Source organism: Heptranchias perlo, chromosome 13 (assembly GCF_035084215.1).
Source record: "Heptranchias perlo isolate sHepPer1 chromosome 13, sHepPer1.hap1, whole genome shotgun sequence".
NCBI classification, from domain to species: Eukaryota; Metazoa; Chordata; class Chondrichthyes; order Hexanchiformes; family Hexanchidae; genus Heptranchias; species Heptranchias perlo.
Window position 1 is genome coordinate 5,324,151 of NC_090337.1, and position 17,461 is coordinate 5,341,611.

Genomic DNA, 17,461 nt, shown 5'->3' on the forward strand with positions numbered 1-17,461 from the left:
TACATTTTCAGAGCTGAGAATGAGCGCATGACCTCTCCCCCCCCCCTCCTCCCCCGCCCTCCCCCCCCCCCCCCCTCCTCCCCCGCCCCCCCAGGACCAGCAGGGGGCGAGACCTCCTCAATTTGTTTTGCCCCTCTCTGTTTGCGCAGTCACACAGACGCCCTCCTGTCTCTCTCTCGCCCTCTCTCCCAAGCTCCGAAGATCGTGTTTCTTTTCCAGCCATCTCAGGCCGTTTTGTAAGAAGTCGGTTGCCACGGCGACCGGATTCTTGTCAGCTGAGGAAATGCTATCAGTTACCAGAACTGACAAAGCACAACATATCCCCTTGTTTCAGGAACTCTCCCCGATACTTGATTGTGTCTTTTTTCTCTCTCTCTCTCTCTCTCAGATCTAAACCACCCACAGCACCTTCTGCCACTCGCCTCCCGTTAAAACTCCAGTCTTTTTTTATTTTTCAGGTTAAAAAGTATGGGAAGTGACATTTCTCTCCGAGAAAAGGAGGTGTATTGGGGTTGATTTTCCCCACAGCAGCCCCCTTGTGTTGACTTTCAGACCCTGACAGTGTTTGACGGGGGGGAGAGAGTGAGAGAGAGAGTTGGCAGGGTTCGAGCCAGGCACCTGCTCCATGTATGTGTGTGTCTGCATCTCTGACATTCCTTTATTTTTCTTGACCGATTTCTCCTGAAGCTCCAAACTCCTTGTCGGGGTGAGGCTCCTCGGGCATAATCTGCCCTCCCCACCGTAATCAAGCCCCCGCGGCCCCCCGCCCCCCCACAACCTCACTCGACCAGCCTCATGTGAGCCTGGAGTGTTGAAAGAATTGCATTTCTATAGCTTCTTTCATGTCTCAGGATGTCCCAAAGTGCTTTACAGCCAATGAAGTACTTTTGAAGTGCGGTCACTGTCACTGTTGTAATTTAGGGAACGCAGCAGCCAATTTGTGCACAGCAAGATCCCACAAACAGCAATGAGATAAATGACCAGATCATCTGTTTTAGTGACATCGGTTGAGGGATAAATATTGGCCCAGGACGTCAGGGAGAACTCCCCTGCTCCTCAAATAGCGGCCATGAGATCTTCTGCATCCACCAGAGAGGGCAGACGGGGCCTCGGTTTAACGTCTCATCTGAAAGGCCGCACCTCCAACAGCGCAGCACTCCCTCAGTACCACGCTGGGAGTGCCGGCCTGGATGATGTGCTCAAGTCTCCGGAGTGGGGCTCGAACCCCACGACCTTCCGACTCAGATTCGAACGAGACTGGCTCGGCGTGCTTGAGCTTTGTCTGCGATCGATCGAAGGTTCAGATCGAAGTCCTCGCCCAGCAACGGTGTCCCAGACTCCAGCCGGACATTCCTGATGGTCTGTCCAAAGACGTCTGGTACATCTCATGAACCCTTCAAAAAGCCAGTCTTATTTAGATTGGGCCCTTGCCACTGAGGCAGCAGTGTGCAAACATGGGCAGGAACACTGGGAAATTTAATGATAGGCTTCGCTCGTTGAAATATTTCTGAACTATAATTCACTTTAAACGTTTATAATCGTTTTTTTTCCTCTCGAAAAAAAATGCTACATCCTGTGTGCAATCTTCCGTGGCAAAAACACTGACCTGTAACAAGTTCCAAGACAAGGCATACACATGTTGTGCTGTGTAGGAATGTCTTAAAGAGAGCAGTTACATCTGGCCTGCAGCAACCAGACTGAGCAAAAGGAACAGGAGTTCTTTACATTCTCGGGATGTGGGTATCGCTGGCAAGGCTGGCGTTTACTGCCCATCTCCATCGCCCAGTCAAGGTGGAGGGGGGCCTGCTTCTTAATCTGCCATGATCCTATTGGTCACCACATCCCACCATAGTGTTTGAGTGAGTGAGAGACAGAAATGAGAGAGAGAGAGAGAGAGAGACAGAGCGAGGCAGGAAAAGAGAGAAGGAGAGAGTGAGCGAGAGGCAGGAAAAGAGAGAGAGAGAGAGGAGGGCAACAGAAACAAGAGAGTTTGAGTGAGAGAGAGACAGAAATCGGAGAGAAAGAGAGAGACAGAGCGAGGCAGGAAAAGAGAGAGGGAGAGAGTGAGCGAGAGGCAGGAAGAGAGAGGAGGGCAACAGAAACAAGAGAGTTTGAGTGAGAGAGAGAGAGAGAGACAGAAATGAGAGTGAGAGAGGGAGCACAAGTGCGAGGCAGGAAAAGAGAGAGGGAGAGAGTGAGCGAGAGGCAGGAAAAGAGAGAGAGGAGGGCGATAGAAACAAGAGAGTGTGAGTGAGAGGGAGGAAAAGAGAGAGAGAGAGACAGACAGAAATGAGAGCGAGAGCGAGAGGCAGGAAAAGAGAAGGGAACAAGAGAGAGTGTGAGCGAGGGCAGCAAAAGAGGAGAGAGCTATCAGTACATATCGAGAGCTTGCATGGAAGAATTCCTCTCCCTTCTCCAACCCAGCTGAGACTTGCTGTCTAGGGGGAATCAATTAGTTAAAGTTAATTAGTTAGAGTTAGTTAGAGTCTCCTGTGCCTAGTGACATGTGAGGAACGAAAGAAAGAAAGAAAGACTTGCATTTATGTAGCGCCTTTCAAGATGTCCCAAAGCATTTTACAGCCAATGAAGTACATTTGAAGTGTAATCACTGTTGTAATGTAGGAAACACGGTGACCAATTTGCACACAGCAAGATCCCACAACAGCAATGTGATAATGACCAAATAATCTGTTTTAGTGATGTTAGTTGAGGGATAAATATTGGCCCAGGACACCGAGGAGAACTCCCCTGCTCTTCTTCGAATGGTGCCATGAGATCTTTTACGACCATCTGAGAGGGCAGACGGGGCCTTGGTTTAATGTCTCATCTGAAAGACGGCACCTCCGACAGTGCAGCACTCCCTCAGTACTGCACTGGGAGTGTCGGCCTGGATTATGTGCTCAAGTCTCTGAAAGCCCATTTCTTCCACTGCTGCCTGTCCAGAGTGAGATATTTGACTCCGATAGGAGTATTATCTCCCCTGACACCCAGCAGACCATGGCTCGTCACAGATGATGTTGATATTTGCCGGTCGCTAACAGACTCGTCTCTGAGTGGCTTCTGCGACGAAAGGTATTTTTACCTGGTTAGCTCATTAGCCTGACTCTCGCCCCTTACCAGGAGCTCTCCGGTTAGTCCGCCTCCTATCTTACAACCTGTCTGGTTTGGGAGGTGCCACCAGGAGTTATACACCCGGCCAGCTGTCAGGAGTCAGTAGGAGAAAGCACATCGTCCCACTGGATCAAAGTACCACCCCTGGGTTTGGTTTCTCAGGGGTAGGTCCGCAGCTAGTTGAAGGGACCTGGACTCCGGATGCCGAGCTGGGCTCCCATAACTGGAGCATGGTGGTCCATCTTGGCTGACATCCATTGGAATGCCGCACAATGGAAGGTGGAATCTTGGACCTATTTTTCTTCATTTCTTTATTAATACATCATCTGTTTAGACTGAGACACAGGTTGTAAAATCAGACAATACCGATCAGGGTCACTCAGCGCCCGTTGCAAGTGCAGGAAGTGTTTACAATCACAACTTCCTGCACTAAAGGACATTTTTGTTCATGCATTTCTTCCTTTTGTGAATTGTTGCAGATCAGGGATATTGGTGCCGGGAAAGGGAATGGGAGCCTCAAACACTCCCAGGGCAGGTACAGCACAGGTTAGATACAGAGTAAAGCTCCCTCTACACTGTCCCATCAAACACTCCCAGAGCAGATACAGCACGGGTTAGATACAGAGTAAAGCTCCCTCTACACTGTCCCATCAAACACTCCCAGGGCAGGTACAGGGTTAGATACAGAGTAAAGCTCCCTCTGCACTGTCCCACCAAACACTCCCAGGGCAGGTACAGGGTTGGATACAGAGTAAAGCTCCCTCCACGCTGTCCCATCAAACACTCCCAGGGCAGGTACAGGGTTAGATACAGAGTAAAGCTCCCTCTACACTGTCCCATCAAACACTCCCAGGGCAGGTACAGGGTTAGATACAGAGTAAAGCTCCCTCTACACTGTCCCACCAAACACTCCCAGGGCAGGTACAGGGTTAGATACAGAGTAAATCTCCCTCTATTTTATCCCATGTTGCACTTCAGTCCTAAACCCTGAAGATTGCCCCTCTCGCACCAGTGTGACATTTTTCCAATTTCCCTCATCAACTGTCCTGAGGCCTCTCTGATTGACATCACCAGTTACGTGTTGGATTGTTGGGGACAGTTTTACATTGTGGGGCCTGGGGAGTTGGCCTGGGACTGTCCAAACTCATCTCTTCCAGAACACAAGACTCTTTAGTCCCAGCAGTTTGAGCTGGACTTGTATGCAGGTCCCCGATATGGAAGCCTGTGTGTCTAAGGCAGTGGAGGACCCGGGAAAGGTAATGAAGTGTTCAGGGATTCTCATTATGCTCTGCTCCCTGCGAATTCAGCAAGGGGATTAGGGGCGCTGAGCTCGTCAACAGATGGAATGTTGTCTATTGAAAGCAGACTAACCAAAGGCACTAAAACTTTTAACGCAGCTCTCCAACTCCTCTTATTATTTTATGCAACTCTTCTCTGAGCAAAACCTCAACCCTCACCCCCCCTCCAAAACAAAAACATGATTGAGAAACGACTGACGGCAACCAATCCTGCTCCTGAGTGTGTTTGGAGGGGGGTTGGGGGTGAGGTGGTGGAGGAGAGGGTCCTGAGCCGATCGACCGTGTTCCACGTGTACTGTTACATTCCTTCTAACAAGGACACTCCCCTCGTTTCACCCCAGAGCCCTGATCAAACTACAGCCCAACAGAGTGAGTCAGCTGAGCCTGGGCTTCTGCCGATGTCGCCCTGAGCCTCCCTGCAGGAGACAAGCCAGGCTCCCGTTTACCTGGGTGTTTCTTTGTTTTAAAAAAAAGAAAAACAACGGCCGGGTTTAAATCTGAACCGTTTCCTGCAGAAGATTTAAAAATTCTCAACCTTGTTTTCAGATCCCTCCATGGCCTCGCCCCCTCCCTATCTCTGTAACCTCCTACAACCCTCCGAGATCTCTGCGCTCCTCCAATTCTGGCCTCTTGCGCATCCCCGATTTGCATCGCTCCACCATTGGCGGCCGTGCCTAGGCCCTAAGCACTGGAATTCCTTCCCTAAACCTCTCCCCCTTTAAGACCCTCCTTAAAACCTGACCAAGCTTTTGGTCACCTGTATTAATATCTCCTTTTGTGGCTCGTTGTCAAATTTTGTTTAATAACGATCCTGTGAAACCCCTTGGGACGATTTACTACGTTATAGGCAAGTTGTTGTTGAAAATTGAGGGGTGATCTAATCGAGGTGTTAAAATGTTAAAAGGATTTGATAGGGTGGATGGAGAGAAACTATTTTCCTCTGGTGGGGGGAGTCCAGAACAAGGGGGCATAACCTTAAAATTAGAGCCAGGCCGTTCAGGGGTGATGTCAGGAAGCACTTCTTCACACAAAGGGGAGTGGAAATCTGGAACTCTCTCCCCCAAAAAAGATGTTGATGCTGGGGGTCAATTGGAGCTTTCAAGACTGAGATCGATAGATTTTTGTTGGGTGAGGGTATCGAGGGATATGGGGCAAAGGTGGGTAAATGGAGTTAAGATACAGATCAGCCATAATCTGATTGAATGGCGGAACAGGTTCGAGGGGCTGAATGGCCTACTCCTGCTCCTATTTCTTAGGGTCGATAAGAACATAAGAACATATCAAATCCTTTAATCATATTAAACACCTCGATCAGATGACCCTTTCAGAAGCTTAGTCTTTGTATGGAGAGTCAAACCCTGGCTTGCCTCGTACTGGGAGGCTCGAAGCACGTCAGCCCCGCCCCCTCCCCATCAGCCCCGCCCCGTCACCCCCTCCCCACACACTTAAGGACGGGATTTGTATATTTCAGTATTTCCCCCCACCCCCAGATTGTTCTTGATTTGATCCCCATGAGTTGGCTCATTGTCCTCTTTCCCGCATTGATGAGTCGGGGGTGGGGTTGGTTGCTGTGGAATCGGAATGGGTGCAATGGGCTTGGTATCTTGCGGGGTAGGATGGGGTTAGCAGAGATGAGGCATCGCCGAGCTGAAGAGGAATTGGCTGAGTGGAAAAAGTTGGAGCTGGATGGTGTTAGTTTTGGGGTGGGGTAGAGTTGGCATCGGCAATGTGGGTTGTATTTTTAAAGAAAGAAAGACTTTCTATAGCGCCTTTCACCGATCTCAGGATGTCCCAATGTGCTTTACAGCCAATGAAGAACTTTTGAAGTGTAGTCACTGTAAAGTAGGAAACACAGTAGCCAATTTGCGCACAGCAAGATCCCACAAACCACAATGTGATAATCTGTTCTTGTGATGTTGGTGGAGGGATAAATATTGCAGATGATATCGGGGAGAACTCTCCCTGCTCTTACTTTGAAATAGTGCCATGGGACCTTTTACTTCTACCTGAAAGGGCAGACAGGGCCTCGGTTTAATGTCTCATCTGAAAGATGGCACCTCCAACAGGGCAGCACTCCCTCAGTACTGACACTGGGAGTGTCAGCCTGAATTATGTTTTCAAGTCTCTGGAGTGGGACTTGAACCCACAACCTTCTGACTCAGAGGCGAGAGTGCTGCCCACTGAGCCACAGCTGACACTTGATATTTGGATGACGTAGAGTTGGATGGAGTTATGATGGGTCGTTGGCTACAAACTTTCTCCCACCCCTAATCCATTGATTAATACTTAAGTGACACCAGCTTCCTTCACCCCCCAGCTGAGATTAACTAACTGAGCAGAGACCGAGAGCGATGCCTGGGACTATCTTGGCCTGCGTGGCTTGTACTGCATCAAAAAGTGTCCTTACCCACTGAGGCATCAGGGGGAGGCTTGAAAAATAAACAGGCAGCTGAGTGGGACATTACATGTGTGTTTGACTTTCCCAATGACTGGCTGGCATGATGCACAGTGCCAGCTGTACAGAGGAAAGCTTTGTTAAAGAGGCATTGTTCACTCTGTTGCCAGGAATTCAATCCAACTCACAAACTATCTGAAGCTGCCAGAACTGAGCCAGGATACCAAAATATTAAAGACTCTGCTCCCATCGCCCCCTGCTGGCACAGCTGGTAAATGTCCCCCCGTGAGCTGAGCTCGGCTCGGTGCCCAGTCTGGGCCGACTTAGACAATCTCAGCAGGGTGACTACAATTGACCTCAGTGCCCCCTCGGCTAAGGAAGTGAGGAAAACAGCAACCACGATACAAGCATGTGCATGGAGCCCAATCCTGTCTGACTCACACACATTCTCACACTCATGCAGACTCACACTCATGCACACTCACACTCACTCATGCTCACTCACACTTGCCACTCATGCACTCACACTCATGCACACTCACGCTCACTCATACACACAGGCACATTCACACTCGCACTCACACACACTCACACTCATACACACATAGGCGCACTCACACTTGCCACTTATACACGCACTCACTCACACACAAACCCACACGTGCGTTTTCCAGCAAGGGCCACTGGATAGTGATGAGGGGTCAGAGACCTGGATGAGTCCCTTCATCCTCGACCCACAGATGCTGAGGTCCATTCCAACGCCTCCTACTGGACGATAGGATTTGGAGAGAAAACAAAGACCTGAAGAAAGGTCATCGGAAGGAGCTGCACATCGATGGTTCACTTCTTTGAAGCGCAGTCACTGTTGTTCTGTCAACAAACACAGTGGTCAGTTAGTGCACAGCAAGATCCCACAAACAGCGAATGGATGAATGGTCAGATAACCTGTTTTTTGGAGCTGTTGGTTGAGGGAGGAATGTTGGTCAGGGCACCAGGGAGAACTCCCTCCTCTTCTGCAACTAATGCCATGAGTTATGCTGGGGTACAGGAGTGCACCGGTGATGTTCCACAGGCTAGGGGGTAATAATCCAGAGAACATCAGTTCAGATCCCACCACAGCATTTTCAGAATTTGAATTCAGTCTATAAAAGTGACCATGAAGCTGACGGATTGTCGTAAAAATCCAACTAGTTCACGAACATCCTTTAGGGAAGGAAACCTGCCGTCCTTACCCGGTCTGGGTCTAACCACCTCCCCTTGACATTCAACGGCATTACCATCGCCGAATCCCCCACCATCAACATCCTGGGGGTCACCATTGACCAGAAACTTAACTGGACCAGCCATATAAATACTGTGGCTACGAGAGCAGGTCAGAGGCTGGGTATTCTGCGGCGAGTGACTCACCTCCTGACTCCCCAAAGCCTTTCCACCATCTACAAGGCACAAGTCAGGAGTGTGATGGAATACTCTCCACTTGCCTGGATGAGTGCAGCTCCAACAACACTCAAGAAGCTCAACACCATCCAGGACAAAGCAGCCCGCTTGATTGGCACCCCATCCACCACCCTAAACATTCACTCCCTTCACCACCGGCGCACAGTGGCTGCAGTGTGTACCATCCACAGGATGCACTGCAGCAACTCGCCAAGGCTTCTTCGACAGCACCTCCCAAACCCGCGACCTCTACCACCTAGAAGGACAAGGGCAGCAGGTGCATGGGAACAACACCACCTGCACGTTCCCCTCCAAGTCACACACCATCCCGACTTGGAAATATATCGCCGTTCCTTCATTGTCGCTGGGTCAAAATCCTGGAACTCCCTTCCTAACAGCACAGTGGGAGAACCGTCACCACACGGACTGCAGCGGTTCAAGAAGGCGGCTCACCACCACCTTCTCGAGGGCAATTAGGGATGGGCAATAAATGCCGGCCTTGCCAGCGAAGCCCACATCCCGTGAACGAATAATAAAAAAAAATGTGACTCCAGTCCCATGTGTTTTGAACACCTTTGCCTCCTCCTCCACCTTCACCTCCTTCACCTTACTCGTGTTTTGGAATTTCTCTGCCCAAAGGAGTCAAATGTGATGCCAGCCTTTCTATAATTGGATGTCCTAAGTAGGCCAACAGGATGCCTCAGGGTGTTGGGTGATGCAAGGAATCATTGGCCAGATGTATAGTCCCTAGTGTCAGCTGTGGCTCAGTGGGTCGCACTCTCACCAGTGGGTTGTGAGTTCGAGCCCCATTCCAGAAACTTGAACATAAAATCAAGGCTGACGCTCCCAGTGCAGTACTGAGGGAGCGCTGCATTGTCAGAGGTGCCGTCTTTCGGATGAGACATTAAACCGAGGCCCCGTCTGCCCTCAGGTGGATGTTAAAGATCCCATGCGACTATTTTGAAGAAAAGCAGAGGAGTTCTCCCCGGTGCCCTGGGCCAATATTTTTCCCTCAACCAACATCATTTAAAAAAAAAAGATTATCTGGTCGTTATCTCATTGCTGTTTGTGGGATCTTACTGTGCGCAAATTGGCTGCTACGTTTCCTACATTGCAACAGTGACTGCACTTCGAAAGTACTTCATTGGCTGTAAAGCGCTTTGGGACGTCCTGAGGTTGCGAAAGGCGCTATATAAATGCAAGTCTTTCTTCCTCCCACAATAGCTTTCTGTCCATTGCCCATGGGGCTAACTCGGCCTGAAACGTGGCACAGAAATGGCAGACCAGCATCGCTCAGGTCTCGGTCTCAGTGTCAGCTTTTTGTAAAGGGGGAACCGTGGCCTTTGCTGCTTGAGCACACTGCACGGGTGAGCGTTGAGCATTGAGCCAAGTCTATTGTTGTTCCTGGCTGCAGCTTCGAGTTAATTCAGGGCAAGACTGTGGTTTGTATTGGGCGATCCAGACTGGAACATTGAAATAGTGATGCTCGCAGCGGCTGCCCTGCCCTGCCCTGCCCCCCCCGTGTAAACGTGCAGTTCTCCCCGTTTCCTTGACACACACAAGGGGAATAATTGTGGAGTCGGACTTTGGCTTGAAGACAAAAGTCACGTTGGGGATTATTTTCTCCCCTCGTGCTGAGGAGTATTGTGAGATACAATATTTCCTTAACATAGGAACAGGAGGAGGCCATTCAGCCCCTCGAGCCTGTTCCGCGATTCACTTAGATCACGGCTGATCTGTATCTTAACTCCATCTGCCCGCCTTGGTTCGTAACCCTTAATACCCTTACCCAACAAGAATCTATCAATCTTAGTTTTAAAATTTTTAATTGACCCCCAGTCTCAACAGCTTTTTGGGGGAGAGAGTTCCAGATTTCCACTCCCCTTTGTGTGAAGAAGTGCTTCCTGACATCACCCCTGAACGGCCTGGCTCTAATTTTAAGGTCATGCCCCTTGTTCTGGACTCCCCCCACCAGAGGAAATAGTTTCTCTCTATCCACCCTATCAAATCCTTTAATCATATTAAACACCTCGATCAGGTCACCGCTTGATCTGTGCTGTTCAAAGTGCTTTGTTAAGTCTTGGATTCACTCAGATGTTTCATCATTTCTAAGCTCTACCATTGTTTCTTTTTAAAGCCAGTTTTACACAATTGATTCATACTCTCCTGCCCTCAACTCCCAACCGACTGAGGTGAGCACCAAACATCGAACATCCATTGTTGTTTTTTTACCTCTTTTATGCGGACAGTGTATTCGGACTTTTCAAAGATGCAATGAAAAAAAGAAAGAACTTGCATTTCTACAGCACTTTTCAGGACCTCAGGACATCTCAAAGCCAACGATGTACTTTTGAAGTGTGGTCACTGTTGTAATATAGGGAAAAACGGCGGCCAATTTGCGCAGAGCAAGATCCCACAATCAGCGATGAGATAAACGTCCAGATGTGATGATGGCTGAGGGATAAATATTGGCCCAGTACACTCCCCTGCTCTTCTTCAAACAGTGGCCGTGGAAATTTTTACATCCACCTGAGAGGGCAGACAGGACCTCAGTTTATCGTCTCATCTGAAAGACGGCGCCTCCGACAGTGCAGCACTCCCTCAGTACTGGCGCTGGGAGAGTAGGCCTGCATTACACGCTCAAGTCCCTGGAGTGGGACTTGAACCCACCACCTTCTGACTCAGAGGTGAAGAGAGTGCTACCCACTGAGCCACGGCTAACACCTGAGGTTGAGAAACAGAGCCTGAGTCTGAAGGCAGTACTTAAAGAGCAATAAGGCATTTTGCTAGGTCCCACTGAGAGAGACAACTGGAGACAGGATGTGGTAGTGTGGTGATTATGGTAGTGGAGTAGTAACCCAGACATTGGACATTCAAATCCCCCTCTCCCCCACCACGTGGCTAGTACCAAATTGCTAGTACTTGAGGAGTGGTCACTGAGGTAGGAGAGGATTGGGACTGTACCTTGGTGAAGAGCTGACTCCTTCAGAAGAAGAGACAATTTGGGGGGACCTCCAAAAAAAGGGGCAAACTTGAAAATGTCCAGTCCTGTTAGTGAAAACTACATTTGCAAAGCTCAATTGCTGATGTCTTTCCCAATGAACCCACCCCATCTAGTGGCCATGCTGAATTTTAATACGGATTTTTTTTTCATTTGCTTTCCAGATTACGATACGGAAACGAAAAGGGTCCAAGACATGCTTTCTGGGATGGGGAGACCGCAGGTACGTGGGCCACCCTCCGTTGTGCAAAAAGAAAAGGCATTTTGGACAAGTCGGGAATCCCTGTGTTTGGAACGAGTAACGAGCTGCACAGATTAGCAATTGGGAGACGGTTTCAGCGTGTCCGTGGTTCTAACGTGCATTTCATGCCAAGAATTGCCCACGTCCCATCACATCCAATCCCATCATCAAATTGCATCCCACCTCACCTCACCTCACCTCATCCCGTGCTTTTCAACACGTTTTAGGGCCATATCGCACCATGTGGTGGGGGAGTGAGGGAGTTGGGGGAGTGGGGTTAAGCAATAAGTAAGTTGTCGACAAGTAAGACATAAGATAATTGGCAAAAAAAACCAGCGTGGAGAGGAGAAGAAATTTTTTTACGCAGCGAGTTGTTCTGATCTGGAATGCGCTGCCTGAAAGGGCGGTGGAAGCAGATTCAATAGTAACTTTCAAAAGGGAATTGGATAAATACTTGAAGGCAATAAATTTGCAGGACTATGGGGAAAGGGCAGGGGGAGTGGGACTAATTGGATAGCTCTTTCAAAGAGCCAGCACAGGAACGATGGGTCGAATGGCCACCTCCTATGCTGTAAAATTGCTAAGGAAGGTGGGAGTAAAATCACAGGAGCATCAAAACAAATTTTGTTTTTTTAAAAAATTCTCCTTGAACACTTTCGTTTATTAATTATAAAAATATTGGAGACGGGAAGAAAGGCTGTTTGACCGGCTGAGGCTGATGGATTGAAACCTCCAGGAGTACGTCCAACCAGAGTTGGCAACCTTAATCAACGGATAAAATATTTCAGTAAGCGAGCAGTCAATGGATGGAACAGGCTCCCTGCGGAGAAGGTGGAAAGAGTTAGCATTGATTCATTCAAATGTAAATTAGAACGATTTCTTTCAGAAAATAACATTTTGGGGTACAGTATATGAATAATGTGGTGACATGATGTGGTGAGTGTAACAGGCTCGGGAGGAACAGGTGACTTTGGCCCAATGGTTCCCAAAGCTCTCCTCCACTGGGGGTTTTCCTCGCCTCATGTCTGGGTCTGTTGTAGACTCATTGATTGAGATTGATTGCTCTGATTAGTCAACAACTCCATTATCGTTGTATCCTGCGATTACCCGGATGGTAGAAGGGGAACTCGATGGACCATCGTCTTTTTTGTCTAGCAATTCCCATGTTCCTCATTTTGAAAATCTTTTGCCATGCTGAAGGTTTTTGGTTGGCCACCAGGTGGCCCACTATAACCGGCACATTGAGCACAAAATTCCTTTGCCTTTGATCAACTCTACGGTAGATTTCCGTCTTCACGGCCTGGTTGATATTCTGGCGGGGGAGGTGGGATTAGCATTTCAGACCCGAAAGGTCATTTGCCTTCCCCCACCCCTCACCACAGACGCTGCCTGATCTGCTGAGTCTTTCCAGCATTTTCTGCTCTTATTTTTCAGATACAACAACTTGCATTTATATAGCGCCTTTAACGTAGTAAAACGTCCCAGGGCGCTTCACAGGAGCGATTATCAGACAAAATTTGACACCGAGCCACATAAGGAGATATTAGGACAGGTGACCAAAAGCTTGGTTAAAGAGGTGGGTTTTAAGGAGCATCTTAAAGGAGGAGAGAGAGGTTTAGGGAGTGAATTCCAGAGCTCAGGCCTAGGTAGCTGAAGGCACGGCCGCCAATGGTGGAGCGATGGAAATCGAGGTTACACAAGAGGCCAGAATTGGAGGAGTGCAGAGATCTCGGAGGGCTGTAGGGCTGAAGGAGGTTACAGCGATGAGGCGGGGGGGGACGAGGCCATGAACACAAGGATGAGAATTTTAAAGTCGAGGCGTTGCCGGACCGGGAGCCAGTGTAGGTCAGCGAGCACAGGGGGTGATGGGTGAACGGGACTCGGTACGAGTTAGGATACGGACAGATTTCCAGCTTTATATAAATTGAAGTAACCCCCTTTCTTGGCCTACCCGGTGCAGCTGCCCGTTGAGCCACTGGGGAAGCTGGTAAGTAGCTTCCTTCGGGCCTAGTCGGGTAGGTTGCCCCCTGGGACTGATTTTTGATAGAAGCAAACCGGCGTTGGGGGAAACTTAATGTCCCGTAAAAAACAGTTTTACTTTTTGTTTTTTCAATTTCACTAGTGAACAAATTCTGAACAGCTTGAATTCTTGGAACTTTTACAGCCCAGGAAAGTCGCCCATTGCAGTCAGAGGATGAGGGAGGTTGGGAGTGGAGTGGGGGAGGGAGCGAATTCAGGCCGAGGGAGGCCGGTGTCTGATTTCCTTTTATTAGTATGTTAATAATGGACCATTTGTTGGTCAGTTGGGTAAAGGTCATTGTTTATTTTCTTCAGTAAGGTGTCGTAGAGCCGATGGTCAGCAAGCTCGGGGCGCCAGCCAGAAGCCCAAGGCTTGTTTGAAAATGGGCGTCGGGCCTCGTCGATATAATTCCGGCCAGTTCCAAGGACACCGATTTGCGCTGGCTGAGTCGCTGACAGCGGATAGGTCCTGGGGAGGGAGATGAACGGGATGCGGGGGTGGGGTTAGTGAGAGGGCTCGAGTGTCCTTTCAAGGACTAGGCGGTTGGGCTGCAGAAGAGCCTGAAAAACCCGGCAGGACATACCCAAAGCTTGCTGTGTTCGCAAGCATGAGGCAGGTGTTAGGCCCCTCATCAGCATAAGCAAGGGTCCTAACATCTGTTTCAGCCAACCGCAAGGGATGCCTATATTGGTAGAATCATAGAATGATACAGCACAAAAGGAGGCCATTCGGCCCATCATGCCTGTGCTGGCTCTTTGAAGGAGCTATCCAATTAGTCCCACTCCCCTGCTCTTTCCCCATAGCCCTGCAAATTTTTCCCCTTCAAGTATTTGTCCAATTCCCTTTTGAAAGTTATTATTGAATCTGCTTCCACCGCCCTTTCAGGCAGCGCATTCCAGATCATCACAACTCACTGCATAAAAGTTCTTTCCCTCATGTCGCCTCTGCTTCTTTTGCCAATCACCTTAAATCTGTGTCCTCTGGTCACCGAACCTCCTGCCACTGGAAACAGTTTCTCCTTATTTACTCTATCAAAACCCTTCATGATTTTGAATGCATCTATCAGATCTCCCCTTAACCTTCTCTGTTCTGAGAACAATCCCAGCTTCTCCAGTCTCTCCATATAACGGAAGTCCCTCATCCCAAATCTCCTCTGCACCCTCTCCAAGGCCTCGACATCCTCCCTAAAGTGCGGTGCCCAGAATTGGACACAATACTCCAGCTGAGGCCTAACAAATGTTTCATAAAGGTTTAGCATAACTTCCTTGCTTTTGTACTCTACGCCTCCATTAATAAAGCCCAGGATCCCAGATACCTTTTTAACAGCCTTCTCAACTTCAAAGATTTGTGTGCGTACACCCCCAGGTCTCTGTGCCTGCCCCCCCTTTAAAATTTAGTTTCTATTGCCTCTCCTCATTCTTCTTCTTGTCTTCATGTAGGACAATCCCTCTCCCACCATTGGCCGCCAATCTCTCCCTCCCCATCACAACCTCTCCAATATTCCGATGGTCAGTCCTGCAGTAACTACACTTAGAGAGTATTTTATTGGCTGTGAAGCGTTTTGGGTCACCCTGACAACATGCAAGTTCTTTCCTCCTTTCTCCGTGAAACACGTCCCAAGGCGCTTCACAGAAATGTAATCAGAAAAAAAAAACTTGATGCCGAGCCAAAGAGGGAGCTATTGGGAAAGGTGACTAAAAGTTTGGTTGAAGAAGTGGGTTTTAAGTAGGGAAGGAAAGAACTTGCATTTATACATCACCTTTCATGACCTCAGGACATCCCAAAGCGCTTTACAGCCAATTAAGTACTTTTGAAGTGTCGTCACTGTTGTAATGTAGGAAACACAGCAGCCAATTTGCGCACAGCAAGATCCCACAAACAGCAATGTGGTAATGACCAGATAATCTGATTAAACATTGGCCCAGGACACCGGGGAGAACTCCCCTGCTCTTCTTTGAAATAGCGGCCATGGGATCTTTTACATCCACCCGAGAGGGCAGACGGGGCCTCGGTTTAACGTCTCATCCGAAAGACGGCACCTCCGACAGTGCAGCACTCCCTCGGTACTGGCGCTGGGAGTGTCAGCCTGGGTTTTGTGTTCAAGTCTCTGGAGTGGGATTTGAGCCCATGACCTTCTGACTCAGAGGCGAGAAGTGCGACCCACTGAGCCGAGTGAGGTGGAGAGGCAGAGAGGTTTAAGGAAGGAATTCCTGAGCATGAGGCCTAGGCGGCTGAAGGCACGGTATGTTAGGGCAAATGGAGTGGGGGATTCACTTGAGGCTAGAGTTGAAGGAACGCAGAGATCTCGGAGGGTTTTAGGGTACAGGAGGTTACAGAGATAGGGAGGGGAGGGGCGGGGCGATGGAGGGATTTGAACACGAGGATGAGAATTTTAAAATCGAGTCATTGCCGGACCGGGAGCCAATGTAGGTCAGCGAGCACAGGGGGTGATGGGTGAACGGGACTTGGTGCGAGTTAGGATACGGGGCAGCAGAGTTTTGGATGAGCTGAAGTTTACGGAAGGTGGGACTTGGAATAGTCGAGTCCAGAGATGAGAAAGGCTTGGATGAGGGTTTCAGCAGCAGATGGGCTGAGGCAGGGGGCAGAGACGGGCGATGTTACAGAATTGGAAGTCAGCGGTCTTGGTGATGGAGAGGATATGGGAAACACACTCTTCACCCTCCCTGCATCCTCACTGTGTTCAAATCAAAAACTCATCGCACTGTCTCCTCCCCCAACCCATTGGTGTCCAGGACCTTAAAACTCTAACACCGCACCTCCCTCCCAGTTTCCATCATTCTACAATCGACAACCTTGTTGTCACATGATCACTACTTGTCTAGTCTACCCTCCCAATCTGTTCAGTCCTCGTGGTGTCCTCTTACGGTGTTTCTTCTTGGGGTGTTATCTGGAGGAGGTGAAAAAAAGATTCACAAGGTTGGTACCAGAACTGAGAGGTTATACTTATCAGGAAAGGCTGAACAGGCTGGGGCTCTTTTCTCTAGAAAAGAGAAGACTAAAGGGTGACCTGATGGAGGTCTTTAAGATTATGAAAGGGTTTGATAGGGTCGACATGGAGAAGATGTTTCCCCTTGTGGGGGAGTCCAAAACTACGGGCCGTAAATATAAGATAGTCATTAATAAATCCAATAAGGAATTCAGGAGAAAATTCTTTACCCAGAGAGTGGTGAGAATGTGGAACTCACTACCACAAGGTATGGTTGAGGTGAATAACATCGATGCATTCAAGGGGAAGCTGGATAAACACATGAGGGAGAAAGGTATAGAAGGATATGCTGATAGGGTGAGATGAAGTAGGGAGGGAGGAGGCTTGTGTGGAGCATAAACACCGGCATAGACCTGTTGGGCCAAATGGCCTGTTTCTGTGCTGTACATTCTGTGTAATTCTCTGTCTTATATGTTTTGTTTGCCAGGTCTCTAATGTACAGGCCCGAGCAGCGATCCTCACCTGGGCCCCACCCATAGGCCTGATGAACGGGGACAAGCACAGCAACAGCCTGCCTTACCCCTGTAACTATGAAGTGGCCTTATCGGACAAGGGAAAGGACGGCAAGTACAAGATTATTTATAGGTAAGAACCCCCAGCATCTACAAAACCCATCCAGGACGGGTGGTGGGGGGGGGGCTTAAAATTTTAGAAATGTGGAAAATGGGAAGCCTGACCCCAAACCCGCCTCCAATGCGCCCACTTCCGGTTTTAACGGAGTCGGGTCGGGGGTGGGACGACTAACCTGCACTCGGGAAGCGGGTCACTAATTTAAATATGTTAATGAGGCTGTCAGCCTCAGATATTAGCAGACTTTTAGGTTTAACGGCTGCGGCCCGAGTTTCCCAGGGACGAGGACACCCAACAGCTGAAGAGATGTGTGAATGGCCGGATCCAGCAGGTACAGCACAGGTTAGATACAGAGTAAAGCTCCCTCTACACTGTCCCATC

General features: G+C 49.2%; 1 protein-coding gene across 1 annotated transcript in view; it reads left to right on the top strand.

Moving 5' to 3' along the window:
- Positions 1 to 17,461, top strand: part of LOC137331233 (fibronectin type III domain-containing protein 3B-like) — a 303,695-nt gene that overhangs the window by 174,753 nt on the left and 111,481 nt on the right. The window contains 2 exon segments of the mRNA XM_067994877.1: positions 11,407 to 11,465; positions 16,938 to 17,095. Coding sequence (XP_067850978.1) covers positions 11,407 to 11,465; positions 16,938 to 17,095 — 217 coding nt within the window.